Genomic DNA, 18,632 nt, shown 5'->3' on the forward strand with positions numbered 1-18,632 from the left:
CGCAGAAGCAAAAGTTCATTGAAAATTGATACAGACGAAGATCTTACAGACTCGATGGAAGAAGATGCCACGACTGCACACCTCGAGTACTTCGCAGTTTAAAATGGATGATTATTCGTGTATCGTCTGGCCATTCTTTCGAAGTCAAGCGTCCCAGGGCTTTGCGTACTGAGAACAAGCTTTTTTCACAGTGGCGGCGACTTTAAACCGTCCGCTATTGATATGCCTATCCTCACAGCCCCCTAGGCTCTCTTCGTAACCTTGGCCTGGTCCGAGTAAAGTTTGATTACGCAATCGTTCTCCCACAACTGCTAAGGGCACATGAGGCATTCACTGGAATAATTTGATATTAGGCAAAATACCTGAACTCAATAATATGCGCACTGCCCGTGTTGAATGTGCATAGTAAATCTAAGTTGGTGTTCTTTCGGCTTTTGAGAATCTCATGATTAGGTCTTCAGGGGAAGCCCTAGAGGCAGCCCTGACTTGATGATGGTAGAACTACCTCGATCCGGGCACTTTCTCAACGTCTCAATTTCCGGTCATTCATGATATAAAGACTCAGTTCCCAACAGGCTGGCAGACTGGAGAGGCATTTCCAGCTCGCGAACCTCAGAAAGCCAACACTTCTCTCTTCATCTTCAAGTCGCACATATCTAACAAACGAGTCCTTCCGCAGCTGAACCATCTCATCTCTAAAATGGTCTCTCTCCGCGTGATCTCTCTCTTCCTCGCCAGCTACCTGATTGCTGGTGCTGTTGCTGATGGGGGAAGTGGCGTTTCTGGCTGTAAGTTGGATCGTCACATACACATGAGAGTCACGCTAAGCAATCACCAGCTGCTTGTTCCAAACAAACTGACTGCTGCGCTTGCGACGTTAATGCTGGGCAGCAATTGACTTGCAAGGGTAAGTTCAAGTCGATCCGATAGTTTACTGAACACCTACTTAATGATTCATCATCTTCACAGTCGCCGCAGGGCAAACCCGAGGAACCTGTCAAACTAATGGTTTCCCGTGCGCAAACTCCTGCAACTAGAGTCCTTGCCCTCGGGAGTGGTGGGCTCCAATACACTGTTTGGCCGCAGGACCTGTTATCGCGATAGCTACAGCTCCCCGTGGTGGTAGCATCACCATGCATCCTCAAAATCAAAACCATCAGATCCACTTTCTTTGGATAAACAATGATAGTCATCCAACTTTGTGTCAACTTTTGTATTAGTCAATGCTGTTTGCTATCCATTCCGCCTATATGTTTAGCAGCCGAGCTAGAGACCGGAACGCAAATTTCTGTTCTAGTGCCAGTCTAGTATTTGTTAGCGAAGATGCAACTACATCAGATTTGAAAAGATTCCGTATCTTGCCACGCTTGAATCAAATGGAAGATTGAAAGATTTTGTTGACTTTCTACATGTTTTGGCGGTGGGGAGGGAGCCCCTAACCGAACCGCGTTAGTGGTCAGTGCTGGATGCGAGTACCCCTGGACACAAAAACCCCAGCGGCCCCACGTCGTCGCATTGGAAGCTACTCCTTCCATCATCATGGGCAGAGAGACCAGCCCAATTGTGTCGAATTGCGGCGATAGATGTTCACGAAAGGTCTGGCTACTCACCGAACATGAAAACCAAACAACATACAGTCTGCGACGAATGCCGAAGACGAAAACTTGGCGTAAGGGCCCGCAAAGTATGAGGAAGACCTGACTGACCCCTCGGTTGGCAGTGCGACGGAAAGCAGCCATCCTGCTCTCAGTGTGTCTTGTCCGGCCTCGGCTGTCCAGGGTACAAGAAACACATTGTATTCCGACAACCCACGTCACCCAGTTCAGTCGCTTCAGGCCAACGAAAGAAGCGGCCACGTCAAAATAGACGCCCTAACAACACAAGTCAAAAGCCGATACCTCCGACTCGGGCTTTGACCTGGCCGCTCAGCGACGTGCTTTCACTATGCGTCCAAAACTTCGTCCCTGCCAACGAGTTGGGCTCAATGTCCAGTAACTCAGCACTTTCACAGTCTAGAATATGCGGAGCATGGGTGGAAGTTCTCCCAGGACTTATCGGAGGAGATGGAAGACATGACGGACCTTTATCCTCCGCCATCAAAGCTCTGGGGATCTCGCTGGTCGCCAGAGGCCCAAGCGGGCGAGCCCCTGTTCATGAAGCCATTGCAGCGCACTCCTCAGCACTCAAGGCTGTAGGACGGCTTATTCCACACGCCAATGATGATCCGAACAATTACGATGAGATATCCGCAGCCATCATGTGCTTATTCCTATCAGAGGTGTGCAGTCTTGGTCCCTATTTCGCTCTCTCTACTGACAGGAGAATGTCGCAGAAATTCTTTCCCACATCAAGCTCTGCAGCAACAGTGCACGCGAGGGGCATCGGGGAGCTCATTCAACTCCGCCCGCCTCAATTCTACGCATCTGGAACACCCCATAAGCTTTTTGTTGGGTTCCGACCAATTCTAGTATGGCAACACTGTGTTCATCTTCATGGCCTTATCTGTGCTAATATCTCAGATTCTCCATGCCTTTGACACCCGGAAATCGACCTTTCTCGGAGCGCCTGAATGGAAAACAGAGCCGTTTCGCGGTGTGGTTCAAGATCCCCTGCAGACTCTTTTGAGCGAGGCATGCGCCATACCTGCCATTCTTGAAATGCTTGATCGCTGCAGCGACAAGAACGGACTAGTCCCTCGCCAAGCTGTAACCCAGTTTGTGGAAGCCATCAACCGCCTGGATCGCTGGCACAAGTCAGTAAATATGACTGTGGGAGACTTTACGCCTTTACCAGAAACCTCAACGGCCGGGACCAACTTTGATTTCCCAAACATCACCGTGGCTAACTCGTTGAGTCACTACTGGGCGTTCTGGATCATTTGCGCCACTCAGATAAAGCGATTGACAGCACGGCGCCTAGATATCTCAGGGGACTGTCTCCTGATAGACGGCGAGCGCCCGGACAGCGAAGCGGTGAACCGAAAGATTATCCAACTGTCGACTTATATCCTTGCATGTACTGGATATTTGATGCGAGAGGACATGAAACTCTACGGCACAGCCTCTGCCTTCTTTCCTCTGCACATTGCGAGGAGTGCGTTGCAAATGTTTGGAGGCAGTGATGAGGCCATTTGTGAGCAGTTGAAGAAGAATGCTGAGATCATATACGAACGAGGATATGAGGATGTTTTACTGCTGCATAGAAGCACGATCATTATTAGCTGATCTTCGATTTACGATAGACCTTGCCAACCGGCCTTCGAGTATGCCCAGATGTAGTTAGATAACAAGGACTATAGGACTGATGTAATATCCAAAAATAGGCATTGACAACATGCTGATGCCTTCACTTGATAGCATCGTCTTATTCTATATCCGTGCTCTTGACCACAGTACCGAATGCGTCCGCAATCTCGGCCAAAGAAACCCTGGTCAACTCCTCCGCACTTGATCCAGGAATATTGCGGTCACCGACAGCATCTCCAGCAACGATCACGTCCCACCCCTTTTCACTAGCCTGTCGAGCTGTCGTTGAGATACAAACGTGTGCCTGTAGAGGAAGGGAAAGTTAGTCAGTCTAGTACAATCCCAACACACTCCCTTCGTTGGAATCATCTCACCATGTATCCAGTCAAAACCACCTTGTTCCTTCCAGCAGCCTTCAGCAAATCTTCCAAGTTTGTACCTGTGAAGGAGCCAGGAAAGTGCTTAGTGACCACGCTTTCCCCCTCGAGCGGCTTTAGCTCTGAAAACTCCTCAGCGAGATCGGTGCCGGGAGCAAAGATTGGCGCGCCAGCTGGGAATTCGTGGACGACATGGATGACCGGAGCCTTTGCGCCGCGATATTTCTCAAGCAAGGAGGCAATCTTTGCCCGAGATGTTTCGACATCTGAGACTGGAAGCTTTCCAATTGCGTACTCGTTTTGAGCGTCAATGATGACTAGGACGCTGTCACTCGTGGAGGCCGTGGATGGTGGCACGCCAAGCATGGAACGCATAGATACTGCAGACGTCATGGTGATTGTTGTAAGCCGAAACTTCGAGAAGCAATGTGAGCAGAAAATAAGAGAAATTGTGTGGCAGTTCGCCTGGATCATTGCTGGCTCCTGGGTCATATTCATAGAGAAACCAGCCGGGATCTCGGTCTGTGATGGTGGGCATGGGTCCCTCGGTAGTGGAGGACGCTAGGCCAAGTAAGGTAGCATATTCCGCCAAGACCAGATTCCCCCACATGATGGAGAACGATCGAGGGCCTCGAATCAATGGGAGATGGCCAATCGGAAGCCACCAAAGTTTGCTATGAACGCCGAATGGAGATGTCTTGGCGAATAATAAAGCCTATTTTGGTCTAGCGCAGCGTCTCACTTGCCAAGGAGCACTCATCCATCGCCGGTCGTCCTGCACCACGATGAAAGTAAACCTCATGACTCAACATGGTTCACAATGAATTACTTTCGATGCTATGCTTTATAATCTCTGGGCTTTGACAACTTACAAATCTTCCTGCCGATTAGTGATGGCTTGTAATCATGATTCCCAGTTGATTGTACAACGAAATTGGGGGGGACGCAAGCGGATGGATCCTCGATCTGTCGCGGTAGACACAGAATCCTGGTGTAATTAGCTGACAACAGAAGAGTCCAACATCAAAACCACCAATTTCCTACAATCGTGAAGTTTCTAGTCAGCTCTGTGAATAGTCATTCACATAATCTACTTCTTTCGCCGTTACACGCGCCACCTACCTACCACGACAATGCTAGGCCTCAGTGGTTGGAAACCGCTCTTCTTCTATACTGCTGCCTTCCTCAACGTAGTAATCCTCCCCAAGCATCTCAAGACCGGCGAGACCAAGATCAAGGGCGCTATCAAAGCCATACCATCCGATCCCGAGTATTCCATTCCCAAGGCGATTGTCAAGACAGCTTGGGACGGTTGTAACTCCTTGCTTCTCACTTTCGGTAAAATCCAAGAAAGCCTTGTCGCGTTAGCAGAGTTAACCATTCTTAAGCCCTACTGAACCTTAAGTGGGCCAAACATGGTGCCCCTGAGCTGATGGAAGAGAAGCTGGCAGTTTGGATCAATGTGATTATTTCCCTGTACATAGGCATCCCTTACTTCCAGGTCGGCATGAAGTTGCCTCTCTTTACCCTGTGGGGTGGTCCGGTTCTCACTACGATGGCTATGCTTTTGTGATTGAGGCAAACGCTCGTTTGTTAGTCAAAACCAATGACAATAGTGCAAAGCATACTTTGTAAAAACCACCTCACTATGTCAGAAAGCGCACAGATGATAGCTACAAAACATAAGGAACGAGCGGCTTCTCGAGTATGAATGACTCCATATCCACACATGGTAATCATTGCCCTTCTGAAAGTCCATGAACGTACTGTAACCTCATTCACAAACGCGTTCAATGGAACGTGAATTGTGAATGTTATCGTAACAGTGGGAGCCCCTCCTGTCACCGCAGTTTATCATAATACGAGATCCAGAATCTCAGGGCTGATTGATGGTTACGGAATTTAGGCGGAGAACCTGCCACCGATGACATCATTTTACTGAAGGGCAAGCGACTTTAACGTTCTTGTTGTCGAACCCACGTTCCAACCCACATATGAATGGTGTCTACTCATTGCGGGGCTACCAACCATCGGATGCTTTTGGGTTGGTAATCGGCGACTTACATGGATTTGTCAAAACGATCCTTGCTGAATCATGGTTGCAAATTGCAAGTCATGGGATCTTCAGACGCGAGAAAGCGTTCTTTGAAATCTCCGAGAAGTGTCGGGGCTATTACAGCCCAAGTAAGAAACACTTCGAAACATTTCAACGAACATAATAACAGCGACAGCACCCAGCAGATTTTGCTTTCAGTAGCAGGATTCACCGATAACCCTTTCAACCCGATCTAACAACCCACTTTTCTTCAAACCTCCAGCAATGCCTTCGGTGACCGACTTCAAGCCGAAAGTGAGCATCACTCACATCGGAACTGCGACTGCTATCCTCGAGATCGATGGTGTACGCTTTTTGACCGACCCCTTCTTTTCACCAGCAGGCACCACTTGGGATGTTGGCATCACTATCCTCAAGAACACCGAAGACCCCGCTCTCAGGCTTGATCAGCTTCCTCCAATCGATGCAGTGCTCCTGAGCCACGAGGACCACCCCGACAATCTCGACGAGCTGGGCCGTAGGCTACTTGACGGCCGACACGTCTTCACCACCATGGACGGAGCCAAGAATCTCGCACCTCGCCCGGCGGTAGTTGGCATGAAGCCATGGGACACTGTTGAGAGACGCATCGGCGGGAAGGTCTTCCGCATCACAGCAACCCCGTGCCAGCACATGCCCGGCGGTGAATGCATTGGCTTTTTGGTATCCTCGGATGACTTCGGGATTGGACCGAACAACCTGCCGAACGCAATCTACTTCACCGGCGACACGGTCTTCATCGACGAATTGACCAAGATTGCCGACAGGTTCCACGTTCCCGTCGCCATGATGAATCTTGGGTTCGCTCATGTGCAGCTTCCCGACATGGACACGCCGCTGCAGATCACCATGGACGGCAAGCAGGCGGCTCATTTGTTCCGAGAGATCAAGGCGGATCACTTGGTGCCCATGCATTACGACAAGTCGTGGGGTCATTTCACTCAGTTCGAGGAAGGACTCGCTAAGGATTTCAAGGATGAAGGTGTTGACGACAAGGTTAAGTGGCTGAAACCAGGGGTTCCGGTTGAGATTATCTGACTAGCGAGGTTGAGAAGCTTAATGTACTAAAACGAGTAGCTGGGAGGTTTTGACATTTGTCATGGAGAATATTGAAGTGAAGTTATCACAGAATCTTCCATGATCATTCAGGCTCATAAGACACCGACAATCTCATGGACTCTCATTTCCCGTAGGGTTCACAAGACTCAAAAACACAGAGCATAGAAACACAAAAGTCTACTCATTAATGGGGTCAATCTAACAAATACCATCATATCCCCTAACCATGACCATATTGGTCTAACTTACGACATGAAGCTTTCAGGGCAAAGCAGACTTGTCAATTGACCGTTCTTTCGGTTCAAGACAAATGGTTCATACGAGTTTCCTGTTCGGTCTTGGCGCCGGAGTCCGTTGTCAATTCCTAATTTTCCCATGGGTATATCCTCCTTCCGCATTTTGAATAGACTATTGAACAGGGTTGATCGCCCCATAAGTCTTGAATATGCATCAGCGCTAGGTCATTAGTAGTAATGTAGGCCCCTTTGTACGGAGAAGTGATACATCGTGCAATCAACTGAGCACCAAATTAAACGATGAGCTCCTTGAAGTACCCAGATCAATCCATCATTGGAATGGTTTTCCCGTGTGAAGATGGAAAATCAAGGTTTGCATTCACTCAGATTGAGGTTGCATACATTCTGTTTCAAGGTCCAACGTCTAGACTAGAAACATAGAAGCGAAGGATATAAGGCATTTGAGTGCGTTTAAAAATGCTACTGCAGTGCTGCACAACCCAATGTGCAGCCACCACACAATTGTAGACCACCAAACAACACTAGATATTTACAAATCGCTCTAGACTGCGTTCTAGAATCATGTGTATAAAAGGCCGCACCATGTCAGGGGAGTTCCATCCCAGATCCCACCATCTCCCCTCTTCACCTTCATCCCTGCCAGGCTGCCACTTAAAACCCAAGCAACCTTGCAAAAGATCCATCCGTGCCGCATTTGCCTAATCGCAAACGGGACATCCGACCAAAAAGCTTCTGAGTCTGTTGTCAGCCGCAGTGAGCTAACCGCAAGAGAGGTGTCAATTTCAAAACCCGCAGAGACGTTGTCACAATAACGAAATTATCAACTACAAGAATTGAAACTTTGGAGACTAGGAGAATCAAATCAGGCAACGCCGCAATCCTACGACGCAGCTAACAGCTGACCACATGATGTAGAGCCACAGCGAACCTCATTGTGTAACTGATTCCATATCGAGTGTGTTTGCTCAGTCATCTCCAGCGAAGATAACTGAAGCGAGGTATCAGGTCGGCAGACTATAAATTTTGGAGCATTTCTCATCGTTTGCAATGAGAGTGTCCAGCATCGCTTAGACCGGAAAAAGTCTGTCACTGGCTGGTTTCTCTATCTTACTGGATTTCTACTTTGCCAATCACCCTCTCTTCTGTCACCAGTCGAATTCTATCTCACCATGACTACCCTCAAACAAATCCTCATCACCATTGCCGTCGCCGCGGTCAGCGTCCACGCCAGTCCGCTGTCCGCCGATTCCACCGCAACGGCCATCATCGGCGCCCCGGAGTCTGCTGTGACCGAGGCTTCGAAGCCGCTTAAAGGAAAGGAGCTTGAAGACTTCGTCCCGTATACCCCCGAGGGGGCCATCGACGTCACCAACACGACACTGGGCTTCGAGTTGGTCAAGTTCATCGACGCTCATCCCGATGCCAACGGCTTGACCAAAAGGAGCGGCCCCTGCGGCCAGGGTGATTGCCCCGATTTCAACGCTGCCTTCGACTTCTTCTCGCAGCGCTTCGTGAATGCCGTGAACGGCGGCGCCATAGTAACTTGGGGCTACTATGGCCGCTGGAACGACTGTGGCCAGTGCGGAAGGATCCAGATCAGCGGCGATGGATGCTTCGACTTCACTTCGTGCGGCCGCAAGCAGAGCATCTGCGTCGACACCGGCCACGCCAGAGCCCACCGTATCTGGCATGATGTCGGCCACAAAACATGCTACAACGCTGCTCGGGCAGATCTCGGCAACTGTGGCGTCGTTCTCACGAACTCCATAATCTGGTACCCGACCGGAGAGACTGCGTGCAATTGGTAGTTAAGCAAAACCAATGCTGTCACGACGATGGACTATTCTTACTACAGAACGGCCATCATTTCCTGATTCCCCAAAGGATGATGTAGGCAAGGGAGCGACAGCAACGGCGGGGGCTTTTCCTAGCTACTATTTGAATGATTGTGTGGTTCAATCATTAGGACTATTCGCTCGAAGGACCCTTGTGCGTTGAAGAGAAGTTGTTACTGGCAATCCAGATGGCTGTTTATAGGAAACAACCAACAAGAGTTCGAAACACCAAAATAACCTAGCTTCAGGAGTCTCAAGCAAAATCGAGTACGGTCTGCCATCTCTATTTAAATTATGTGACCGTCTAATTTTCTTATGTGTGCGCGACTAATAGTATAATTCCTGTGGACTGCATTACTCCTACAAGACAATAGTAGTGACGAGGACGATTAACACGACGGTAAAGACGGTAACGACGACGACAATAGAATCGGTAACTACAATCGTGACACTAGGGTAGAGCAAAGCTACAGGAAAAGCAGCTGCTATACTACAGAAAAAGATACGCGGTCTCTTGATTGTTATCTATCAGGATAGTTTCACTTTACTTATCGATGTTTCTGGTGTTTCTTGTTTTATGAAGTCTTGGACGAAATGGCAAAGGACGTCAAGAGGACCTCGCGAATGCGTGATAATACTATCGCAACATGGACTGAAACTGGATGCCAGACAATGCCGTTCGCAGTCGCCAGTGGAAGAAGTAAATACGACTGAGTTGAATTCGAGAAGAGCTGATGTATCGTCGCTTACCTCACCTAACTATCTTCCATAGCGGCTGTGGATCGTGGTAAAAACCGTGATTCTGCTTCTAGACCAGGCTTCGGCCCATGTCCCGGCCCCAAAGCCGGCCACTTATGTAAGATGTCATCATAATTCCCCTTTTCCTCTCAGTCGCGCCTCGGCTTCACGCCCATCTCGATCGGTCCCGCATCCACCAAGGATCTCGGCAGGTCTATCGTCAAACTTCGGATCTTTGTCCGTGCGCTCTTTCACACGTGATGGTTCCTGGCCTGATCGTGTCCTTCGCCGTCTCACCCATTGGCGCGGCTCGACTTTGGCGACCCATTGAATGGTTAGTTTCTGCTGCGCTGAACTGGGCCTGCGGGAACGCAAAATGCGCCAGTCGCTGGCGTGCATTGAGACCTTAGCACGGCTACGTCGGCACCGGACTCTTCCTCGTGACCGTGTGGCTGTTAAGCGCTCCATTGGCCAATTTGAGCGAATGCGACCGTCGGAAAATCCGCCAGATCCAAGCATGCGGCCACTTCTGAAGACAACGGCACATATGACTGAAATATCTCATCTGATTGTAGAGGTCGTTGGTTTTGAGGAGAGATCGTCGTTAACTTGAAAGATCTTCGTTTATGTGAAGCATTGACAGTTGTTCTAGGCATGATTGAGGTGCCATCTACGTGTTTATCCCATGTGTCGCCGAGACGGCAGCTAGCACATCCCCGCAAGTTCTCTGTTGTTTTCTCCAAAACAAGCATTTGTCGCATTCCGCCATTGGGCACAAATTTCTTGGCCATGATTTGGCTTTCTCCACTCACTGGGGTCGGTCCGGGGTCTGGGGTCTGGGGTACTTCGGCATTCGCAAACTACAAGTTCAAGATCAACAGTTTGGACGAGATCTACCCGCCTTTAACTGCCTTTTACGAGAGCTTTTTTTTTTTTCTCATATGCGATCAAATTGTCTTGCTCGTGAGATATAATCGCGCAGTCTTCTGGAGGAACGCCATCCTTCTATTGGACCGCTTCATCTCAAAAGACAAGGACTGCCGGCGCCGGTTCTGTTGCGATGGATTTCAACGCCAACCCCGCACCCTAAGCCAATTCGGCTATCCGCTTCATCAATAATGGTACATTGTCAAGGCGAGTCCAAGCGGACGCGTATCACCAGTGGGGAAGGTTGCATTAGTCAATCAATCCGATCTTCAATTATTGGAGGAATTCACCGTCACTGGAGGACCGCGTGCCACCCCTTGCTCTTCATTCAGGAACGAGACGTCTTCATAGAAATCATGAAAAGACGGGAAGACTTGATGAAGATTGTTGACACTTAAAAGGCCAAGCATTGCCCAGCTTCTCGGCATCGAGTCTTAGATGCTCACCAGGCGATCCAGCTCCACCGTTCTGCTTCTCATTCCCCTGCCAAGACTGATCCAAGATGCACGTCTTCTCCCGCCCAAGCCTCCTGGCCCTGGGCCTCGCTGCCACCGGCTCCCTGGTATCTGCCGGACCTTGCGATATCTACTCTTCCGGAGGCACGCCCTGCATCGCGGCTCACAGCACTACTAGAGCTCTTTACAGCGCGTACTCAGGCTCGCTGTACCAGGTCAAGCGTGGCTCTGATGGCGTCACCCTCAACATTGCGCCCCTGTCTGCTGGCGGTGTTGCCAATGCTGCCGCTCAAGACACCTTCTGTGCCAGCACTACTTGCTTGATCACCATCATCTACGATCAGTCTGGAAAGGGAAACCATCTTACTCAAGCGCCGGGAGGTGCTTTCAAGGGCCCAGAGGCGGACGGCTCCGACAACTTGGCCAGTGCCATTGGTGCACCCGTGACTCTGAACGGCCAGAAGGCCTACGGCGTTTTCATCTCTCCCGGCACGGGATACCGCAACAACAAGGCCAGCGGCACCGCTACCGGCGACGCGGCCGAGGGCATGTACGCCGTTCTTGACGGTACTCATTACAACGGCGGCTGCTGCTTTGACTACGGGAACGCTGAGACCAGCAGCACCGACACCGGCAACGGCCACATGGAGGCCATCTACTTCGGCGACAGCACCATCTGGGGCACCGGTTCCGGCAGCGGTCCGTGGATCATGGCCGATCTTGAGAACGGCCTGTTCTCCGGTGTCAGCTCGGGCAACAATGCCAATGATCCAAGCATCACCACCCGCTTCACTACCGCGGTCATCAAGGGAGGGCCCAACCTGTGGGCTATTCGCGGTGCGAACGCCGCGTCGGGCTCGCTGTCGACCTACTACAGCGGCGTTCGCCCGACGGCGTCTGGATACAACCCCATGAAGAAGGAGGGTGCCATCATTCTCGGAATTGGCGGTGACAACAGCATCAGCGCCCAGGGAACCTTCTACGAGGGTGTCATGACCTCTGGATACCCCACCGATGCCACTGAGAACTCGGTACAGGCCAACATCGTGGCGGCTAAGTACGCTACGTCTTCCCTCGTCAGCGGACAGGCCCTCACCGTTGGCTCTTCGTACTCTTTCCGCGTCACCACTTCCGGCTACACCGACAGATACATCGCCCACACCGGCGCCACCGTCAACACCCAGGTCGTCACCTCCTCCAGCGCCACAGCTCTCAAGCAACAGGCCAGCTGGACCGTCCGCACCGGTCTTGGTAACAGCGGCTGCTACTCCTTTGAGTCCAAGGATACCGCCGGCAGCTACATCCGCCACTACAACTTCGAGCTCCAGATCGCTGCCAACGACGGCACCAAGCAATTCAAGGAAGATGCTACCTTCTGCCCTCAGTCCGGCCTCAACGGCCAGGGTCTGTCCATCCGCGCCTGGGGTTACCCTACTCGCTACTTCCGCCATTACAACAACGTTGGCTATGCGGCGAGCAACGGCGGAGTTCACACCTTCGACTCTGCGACCTCATTCAACGACGACGCCAGCTTCGTTGTTGCCTCTAGCTTCGCTTAAAGAGTCTCTCTTGCGTGGGGTTAAGATAGTTTGAGGATGAGTTGTATTTAAGTTAACTGAAGAATAATGATGAATGAGAATGTATTATGTAATGTGCAAAGTGATGATCAAATAAATGTGACGAATATTGTCTAGCATTTGATTCTTTATAGCAAGAGCATCATCCAGTCTTCATATGCATATTATTATGTGTAAGAGCATATCACGAAGCCATCCCAAAAACGCCTTGTCCCGTATGCCATGCTTCCAAGAAATTCCATCCACCCGTGAGTCCTGTTCCCCATTTTCCTAGCCGGCCCAAACCAAAGTCAAGCAGAAAGTTCCACTTAGAAGGTAGAAGCATCGGCGAAGCCGACAGCCTTGACGGGCTGGAGCTTGGCCAGCTTCGTCAACTTCTCCTTGGCTGCCTCACCGAGGCTGGCACCCGATGCACCATCCTTAGGGCGAACCTCAATACCGCAAGGGTACATGTGCTCGATCTCAACATTGTCGCCAAGATCAAACAGCTCAGACTTCTCGCGGAAGCACCAGGGCTGGCCGTTCCTCATGACCAAGTCGTGCGTGTCCCGAACATCGCGAGCGTGCAGGGAGCGGTATCCGCCGTCGAGAGAGACGGCAATGCAGCTGTGCCAGGGAGTGCGAGGGAAGCCCTCAGGGTTGTGCTTCTCGACAAGGAGCGGCATGGACAGCTTGACAGCACCGCTGGAAGGGTGGATGGAGAGACGGACGTAGTCGGGGCAGGTGGCGAGGATGATCTTGGTGAAGGACTCTGCGCGCATCATCATCTTCATGGCGACCTCCTTAACGACCTTGCGGTACTTGTGGCCGGAGGTGGCGTGCGCGGCGACAGGGCTGTTGCGGAGGTCGACCTCGAGGAAGCGGATGAAGCCGCGGTAGGTCATGAGGGTGTCATTGTCGGTGTCGATCATCTTGCGGACTTCCTCGAGAGCATTGCCGAATTGGGACTCGAGTTGCTTCCGGGCCTCGTCGACCTGGGTCATGTACTGCTCCTTGGTCATAGGGCCGAGGCCGTCGGTCATGCCCAGGAAGTCCATGACACGGAGAAGCTTGATGCCCTTGTAGCCCTTCTTAGCGGCCATGTCCATCAGAGTGGACCCGTACTCCCAGGTCTCATCGTCTGAGATACCAACGACGTCTATCGAATGTTAGTATCAGTAGCGGGTTTGAGGCTAAAAATTGGGAAAGATATACCGTTGAACACAAGACCGTCGGTGGCAATGTGGACCTCGGCGCCACCTTGGTACACCTTGCCGATGTCAACGCAGAGGGCATTGAGTCTGGCAAGAGCAAGGTCTTCACCGAGATCAGGGAGAACACCAATGACCTTGTCCACACGGTTGATGCTCTTCCACGGGAAGGAAGGGATGATCATCTTGATGGGAACGTTGTCACGGATGTACTGCTCGACACGGGGAAGGAACATCTTGCGACCGATCCAGGTGTGCTCAGTCTCGCCCTCGGGAAGGATGTGTCTGCCGTAAGACTGGAAGATGTCCATGATCTTGTGGGCAATCTCAGTCTCGGAGGACGCCTCGGGGGGAGGTGTGGGGATATCAGCAGGGCTCTGGAGCCTGATCTTCTCATCATTTGCAACAATGAAGTTATCTGCAACCCAAAAGTTAGCTACTTGTGTTGATGCAACGTTGTTGGTGGCGCTGCTTACCTTGGCTTGAGGCGGCGTCGAGTGACAGTGCGGGGCCCGTTGTGATGCTAACGGCTCTCAGAGGGCTCTTGAGGTCGGATGGGTTGATTGGGGAGCCGGGGACGGCGTCGTCGGATGCCAAGTTGATGCTGAAAGCTCTGAGAGGACTCTGGATCTCGACTTCGGAAGAGTCAATTGGCGAACCGATCTCAAGGTCGGAGATCATATTAATGTTGAATGCCCTCAAGGGACTCTTGAGCTTGCTGGTGTCCACTGGTGAGAAGCCAGTGTCGAGAGTTGCTAGAACACTCTTTTGCCAGCTCAAAGGAGCTTGGACTTGTAGGAGAGGCTTAGGCTTCGGCTTGCCGCCCATGACCATCTTCTTGGGGTCGTCATGGTTGGGAGCAACGATGGGAGCGGTGACAGCCATTGTGATAGACTAAGAAAGGAAAGGATAGGAAACCAGTGGGTAGATGACTATAGAGGGACTGATAGCAGAAGCTGTATCAGAGGAAAGGAGATGCAGCGATTATTATAAGATGTATGCACTGAGTTGTAGTCGCGATTGTGATTGTGGTTGTTGTATTGTTTTTTCAGCCCCAAATCAGGCGTCTGGCGATAATCTTCTTATACTTGGAAACCAAGTTCTAGAAGGCTGAGGCCATCTCCACCTGGCTGCCAGTACGCCGAATGCATACAGCGTGTTGCACGGAGACTTTCAGACCTGAGTACTGGATCAAAACGTGGCGCCCGGACTAGCCCGGCTGGGCACCCCAGAGGCCCCCAAGCTGAAGGCTGAACACGTCGAACACGCACAGTCTGGGCCAAGAATTCCCCATCATTCCCCATTTGACCTGTGGCTGACGTTCTGCTGTGCGAGAGTGGTTGCATTCTGACTTAAGGTTCAGTCAACCTCAAAATAGGAATAGGACCGGGCGCCACGTTCAAGATCGAGGCTCAAGCTTACCTTCGTGTCGGTCAAGAACGGGCATACCGAGCGATTGTTACCGACGACAGCCGATCAAACTGGCTTGGCCGAATGGTATGGAGCCAGGTGCGCCAGAGAAACATGCCGGCTGTCGTCATTCTGTTACGAAATATTGTGCGAGCTCTCGTATTCTGTAGTTGCTATTCCCCTGCGAGAGCACTTGTATCCGCTGGCAGTTGGTCCCGGGGATATGGTACTTGGATTCCGTAAAGTTCACGCCTGAGAAACCGGCGGGCGGGGATTTTGTCCGTCAAGTGGGGACGGCATGTATCGTTGCACTTGGCAGAGCGGATGCGATCTTGTCGATCACTGCATGGCTTGTTTATACAGACAATAAAATAGTGCAGCTAAAACAGATGTAGAAGCTCTGGCCATTGGCTGAGACTTCAGTTTTGCCTCAAACGGTCAAGCAGGCTCGGTATAGAAAATATTATGACTTGCATGGTAGAAAAGTATCAGCCAAGCCAAATATGTGGCTCCCTTTGTCAGGCCTCATGGCAGGGGTTTCCATCCTTGTCAGCCATGACACTTGGGGAACTTGTCCAATCACAGTCTTCCCGCTAGATCGTATGCGATCATCAGATGCCAAGGACATCAGCAGTTTACAAGGACATTCCCGCTAGGATGATACCGCCTAGCCGTAAGCGCTTGTCGTCGCTGCAAGTAACTAGCCGTCGGCAACTAGTGCCAGGCCAGGCATGATCAGCCCAATTGCAAGACACGACATATTCTAGCGCTTCTTATGTGCATGTCTAGGCACCGGCAGGTTGTTAGGGCTGGGAGGGAGGGCAAATGCACCGAAATAATCTGTCCGACCACGATGGGAGTTTTTTGAACGCCCCGGATTATCTGTTGTGCTTGCTGAGTCTAGGCTGGCAGACGGCTTAGCATGGCTTCGCCGGCGTCTTGGTCGAGGCTGGTCATGGCTTGTGCCCAGTGCTTCTAAATCCGGTGCATATCGACTTTTGACAACTTACTCGCCGTGAACGGACCGGCAACTTTGCCATGAAGACGCGGACTCGCGATGGAGTATTTTCTTTTGTTAACACTTAGCCATGCCCCCGCTCGTTGACACCGTGAATGCTTCATCAAATTCCAGCTGTCGATTTCTGACACATCGCCTAGTCCACGCTTTCCGCGGACGTTCTGACTGAATCATTCCTATCTGCATCATCATAGCCAATTTCATTACCATGGACAACGTCGTTCGCCCACCCGCAGTCGAATACGGGGCGCAAGCCGCAGATCCAGAGCAGATGACTCTGACCGATAATCATTACACCCACAAGCAGACCAATATGCTGAGCAACCAAGAGTTCCAACCATACGAGCCCGACCAGAGGCATTCAGAAGGGCAAAAATCATCAAGTCATACCGATGAGGAAAAGTCCGAGGCCATCGTCGACGCACCTGACGGAGGTTTTGTTGGCTGGCTACAGGTCCTGTCTGCCTTCCTCCTCGTTCTCGACGGCTTCGGCTTCATTACAGCCTTTGGTGTCTTCCAAGCCTTCTACGTGGATGAGTTGCATGGGTCAACAGCGTCTGACGTCTCATGGATTGGATCCATGCAAATCTTCCTGCTGTTTCTCCTCGGTACAGTCAGCGGGAGGGCCATCGACGCCGGGTACTTTAGGACTACACTGCTGGTTGGATTCATCTTTCAAATCGGTGGCATCTTCGGCGCTTCCTGGTCTAACAAGTACTGGCAACTGCTACTCTCTCAGGGAATTGCAACGGGTATCGGCAATGGCATGCACTTCACTGCCCTTGTCTGGTTAGTCTCGCAGTACTTCACCAAGAAACGCGGCCTTGCTCTCGGCATCAGCTCCTGCGGTGCACCCATTGGAGCTGTCATTTTCACCATCATGGCACGCCAGTTGATCCCTGCAGTGGGCATCGCATGGACTCTCCGTGCTATGGGCTTTTTGGTGCTCTTCAACAGCGTCATCATCTTTCTCATCTCACGACCCAAAGAGACGAAGCGATCCTCTGGGCCGCTCCTTGAGCTGGCTGCCTTCAAGGAGCTGCCTTATCTGCTTTTCACGATTGGCATGTTCTTCACCTTGCTCGGGGCGTACTTTGCATATTACTATGTAAGCAGGCTTGATTGGATTTGCAAAATGATACGTTTTGGTGCTAACACCTCTGCAGGTCCCTCTTTTTGGCCGCAAAAGGCTTGGCCTTGATGACAGCGGTGCCTTGACGATTCTGATCATCATGTCTGCAGTTGGCATCACGGGACGACTGATCCCCCCGTATTTCGCCGACAAGTCTATCAAGCCTCTGAGGACCCTGGTCATCTCGACCCTCCTCAGCAGCCTCAACGTCTATGCATGGATCGGCGTGCACTCTACCACTGGTCTCACTGTCTGGGTCATTGCTTACGCCTTCACCGTCAACGCGGTACAGACTCTGTTCACGGCATCCATGGGCGAGGTCACATCCGACATGTCAAAACTGGGCGTCAGAATCGGCATGGTCTTCACCGTCGTCAGCTTTGCCTGCTTGGCTGGTCCACCTATCGGCGGAAGCCTCGTTACTCTCGGAAAAGGCGACTTTCTGTACGCGCAGCTGTTCGCTGGCACAACCATGCTTGTTGGTGGACTTCTGGTTGCTCTTGCGAAAATCAAGCAGGTTGGCCAAAAAGACTTCTGGAGAATCACTCATTAGTAAACTATGCTTTGCAACACGGCAGCTTGTAATTTCGTGGACGGCAGATTACTTTTGTTTTGGGTTTTGGCTTCAATGATGCATTTACACCGGGTCTAGCAGGTTTCTGGAGTTTTTGGGTATTTCTTCTGGGCATAATACGCCAACAGGTTGATATGACTTGCATTTATAAATTTACAATGATGGCATTCCGACCCAGTCTCAACGGTCCCAAGACAATAGTTCTTCGGTGATGTTCTACCGGGTATGACAGCGCTGGAAAGAACTTGGCAATCATGCAAGGTTGTAGATCATCCGTCACTTGTACACCGTCGGGTTCCTGCCTGCAACGTAGCAGAGAGCGTAAATCCTGCCGCAGCAGTGAATAGCTCATTCTTTCCGACGACGCCTTGTGATGCCTCGTGAGACTCCAGCGCATGTCTGGTATGATCATCATGCATGCCTCCAACGTTGTCAGGTCATCTGGAGCTCTTGGTGCCTTCGGGGGCTGTGATATCTGAGTCATCCTGGACTTTCCGCCCAAGACACTCGACAAGGATGTACGCTATTCTGTGGTCGTACCATTACTCTATTACGTGGGCTCAGCCCTGCACGCTGTTTTCGGGCTGCATTCGATAAGCTCGTATCTGCGGTCTCTACAGAAACTGAATGTAACGCATACTGACTTGCGTCTGGAACGCATCTATCCTGCCTTGCTTCTTTGGTAGCTGGCGCTCAATCAGTTCCGGGACATGCGTCCAAAGAGGATACCGTGGCGCTGGCTA

General features: G+C 51.2%; 5 protein-coding genes across 5 annotated transcripts; 3 read left to right on the top strand and 2 right to left on the bottom strand.

Annotated features, from left to right (window-relative positions):
• Positions 1 to 1,615: 1,615 nt before the first annotated feature.
• GCG54_00003848 (uncharacterized protein) lies at positions 1,616 to 3,224 on the top strand (the record flags this gene model as incomplete). The annotated part of the gene is made up of 3 exons (XM_045403909.1): positions 1,616 to 1,684; positions 1,721 to 2,446; positions 2,469 to 3,224. 3 exons carry the CDS (start codon positions 1,616 to 1,618, stop codon positions 3,222 to 3,224), a joined length of 1,551 nt encoding a protein of 516 aa, XP_045257109.1.
• A 139-nt stretch (positions 3,225 to 3,363) lies between these two features.
• Positions 3,364 to 4,096, bottom strand: GCG54_00003849 (Isochorismatase-like protein asqB; the record flags this gene model as incomplete). Its single annotated transcript, XM_045403910.1, has 2 exons — positions 3,364 to 3,549; positions 3,620 to 4,096. The coding sequence occupies 2 exons, from the start codon at positions 4,094 to 4,096 to the stop codon at positions 3,364 to 3,366; spliced, it is 663 nt and encodes a 220-aa protein (XP_045257110.1).
• Positions 4,097 to 4,755: 659 nt separating this feature from the next.
• GCG54_00003850 (uncharacterized protein) lies at positions 4,756 to 5,195 on the top strand (the record flags this gene model as incomplete). Its single annotated transcript, XM_045403911.1, has 2 exons — positions 4,756 to 4,960; positions 5,011 to 5,195. 2 exons carry the CDS (start codon positions 4,756 to 4,758, stop codon positions 5,193 to 5,195), a joined length of 390 nt encoding a protein of 129 aa, XP_045257111.1.
• Positions 5,196 to 5,942: 747 nt separating this feature from the next.
• On the top strand, positions 5,943 to 17,868 carry GCG54_00003851 (putative alpha-L-arabinofuranosidase B; the record flags this gene model as incomplete). The annotated part of the gene is made up of 4 exons (XM_045403912.1): positions 5,943 to 6,740; positions 11,036 to 12,523; positions 16,455 to 17,291; positions 17,350 to 17,868. The coding sequence occupies 4 exons, from the start codon at positions 5,943 to 5,945 to the stop codon at positions 17,866 to 17,868; spliced, it is 3,642 nt and encodes a 1,213-aa protein (XP_045257112.1).
• On the bottom strand, positions 12,874 to 14,640 carry GCG54_00003852 (uncharacterized protein; the record flags this gene model as incomplete). Its single annotated transcript, XM_045403913.1, has 3 exons — positions 12,874 to 13,703; positions 13,760 to 14,173; positions 14,232 to 14,640. The coding sequence occupies 3 exons, from the start codon at positions 14,638 to 14,640 to the stop codon at positions 12,874 to 12,876; spliced, it is 1,653 nt and encodes a 550-aa protein (XP_045257113.1).
• Positions 17,869 to 18,632: the final 764 nt, after the last annotated feature.

This window comes from Colletotrichum gloeosporioides (genome assembly GCF_011800055.1).
Source record: "Colletotrichum gloeosporioides strain Lc1 chromosome Unknown consensus_103, whole genome shotgun sequence".
Taxonomy (NCBI): Eukaryota; Fungi; Ascomycota; class Sordariomycetes; order Glomerellales; family Glomerellaceae; genus Colletotrichum; species Colletotrichum gloeosporioides.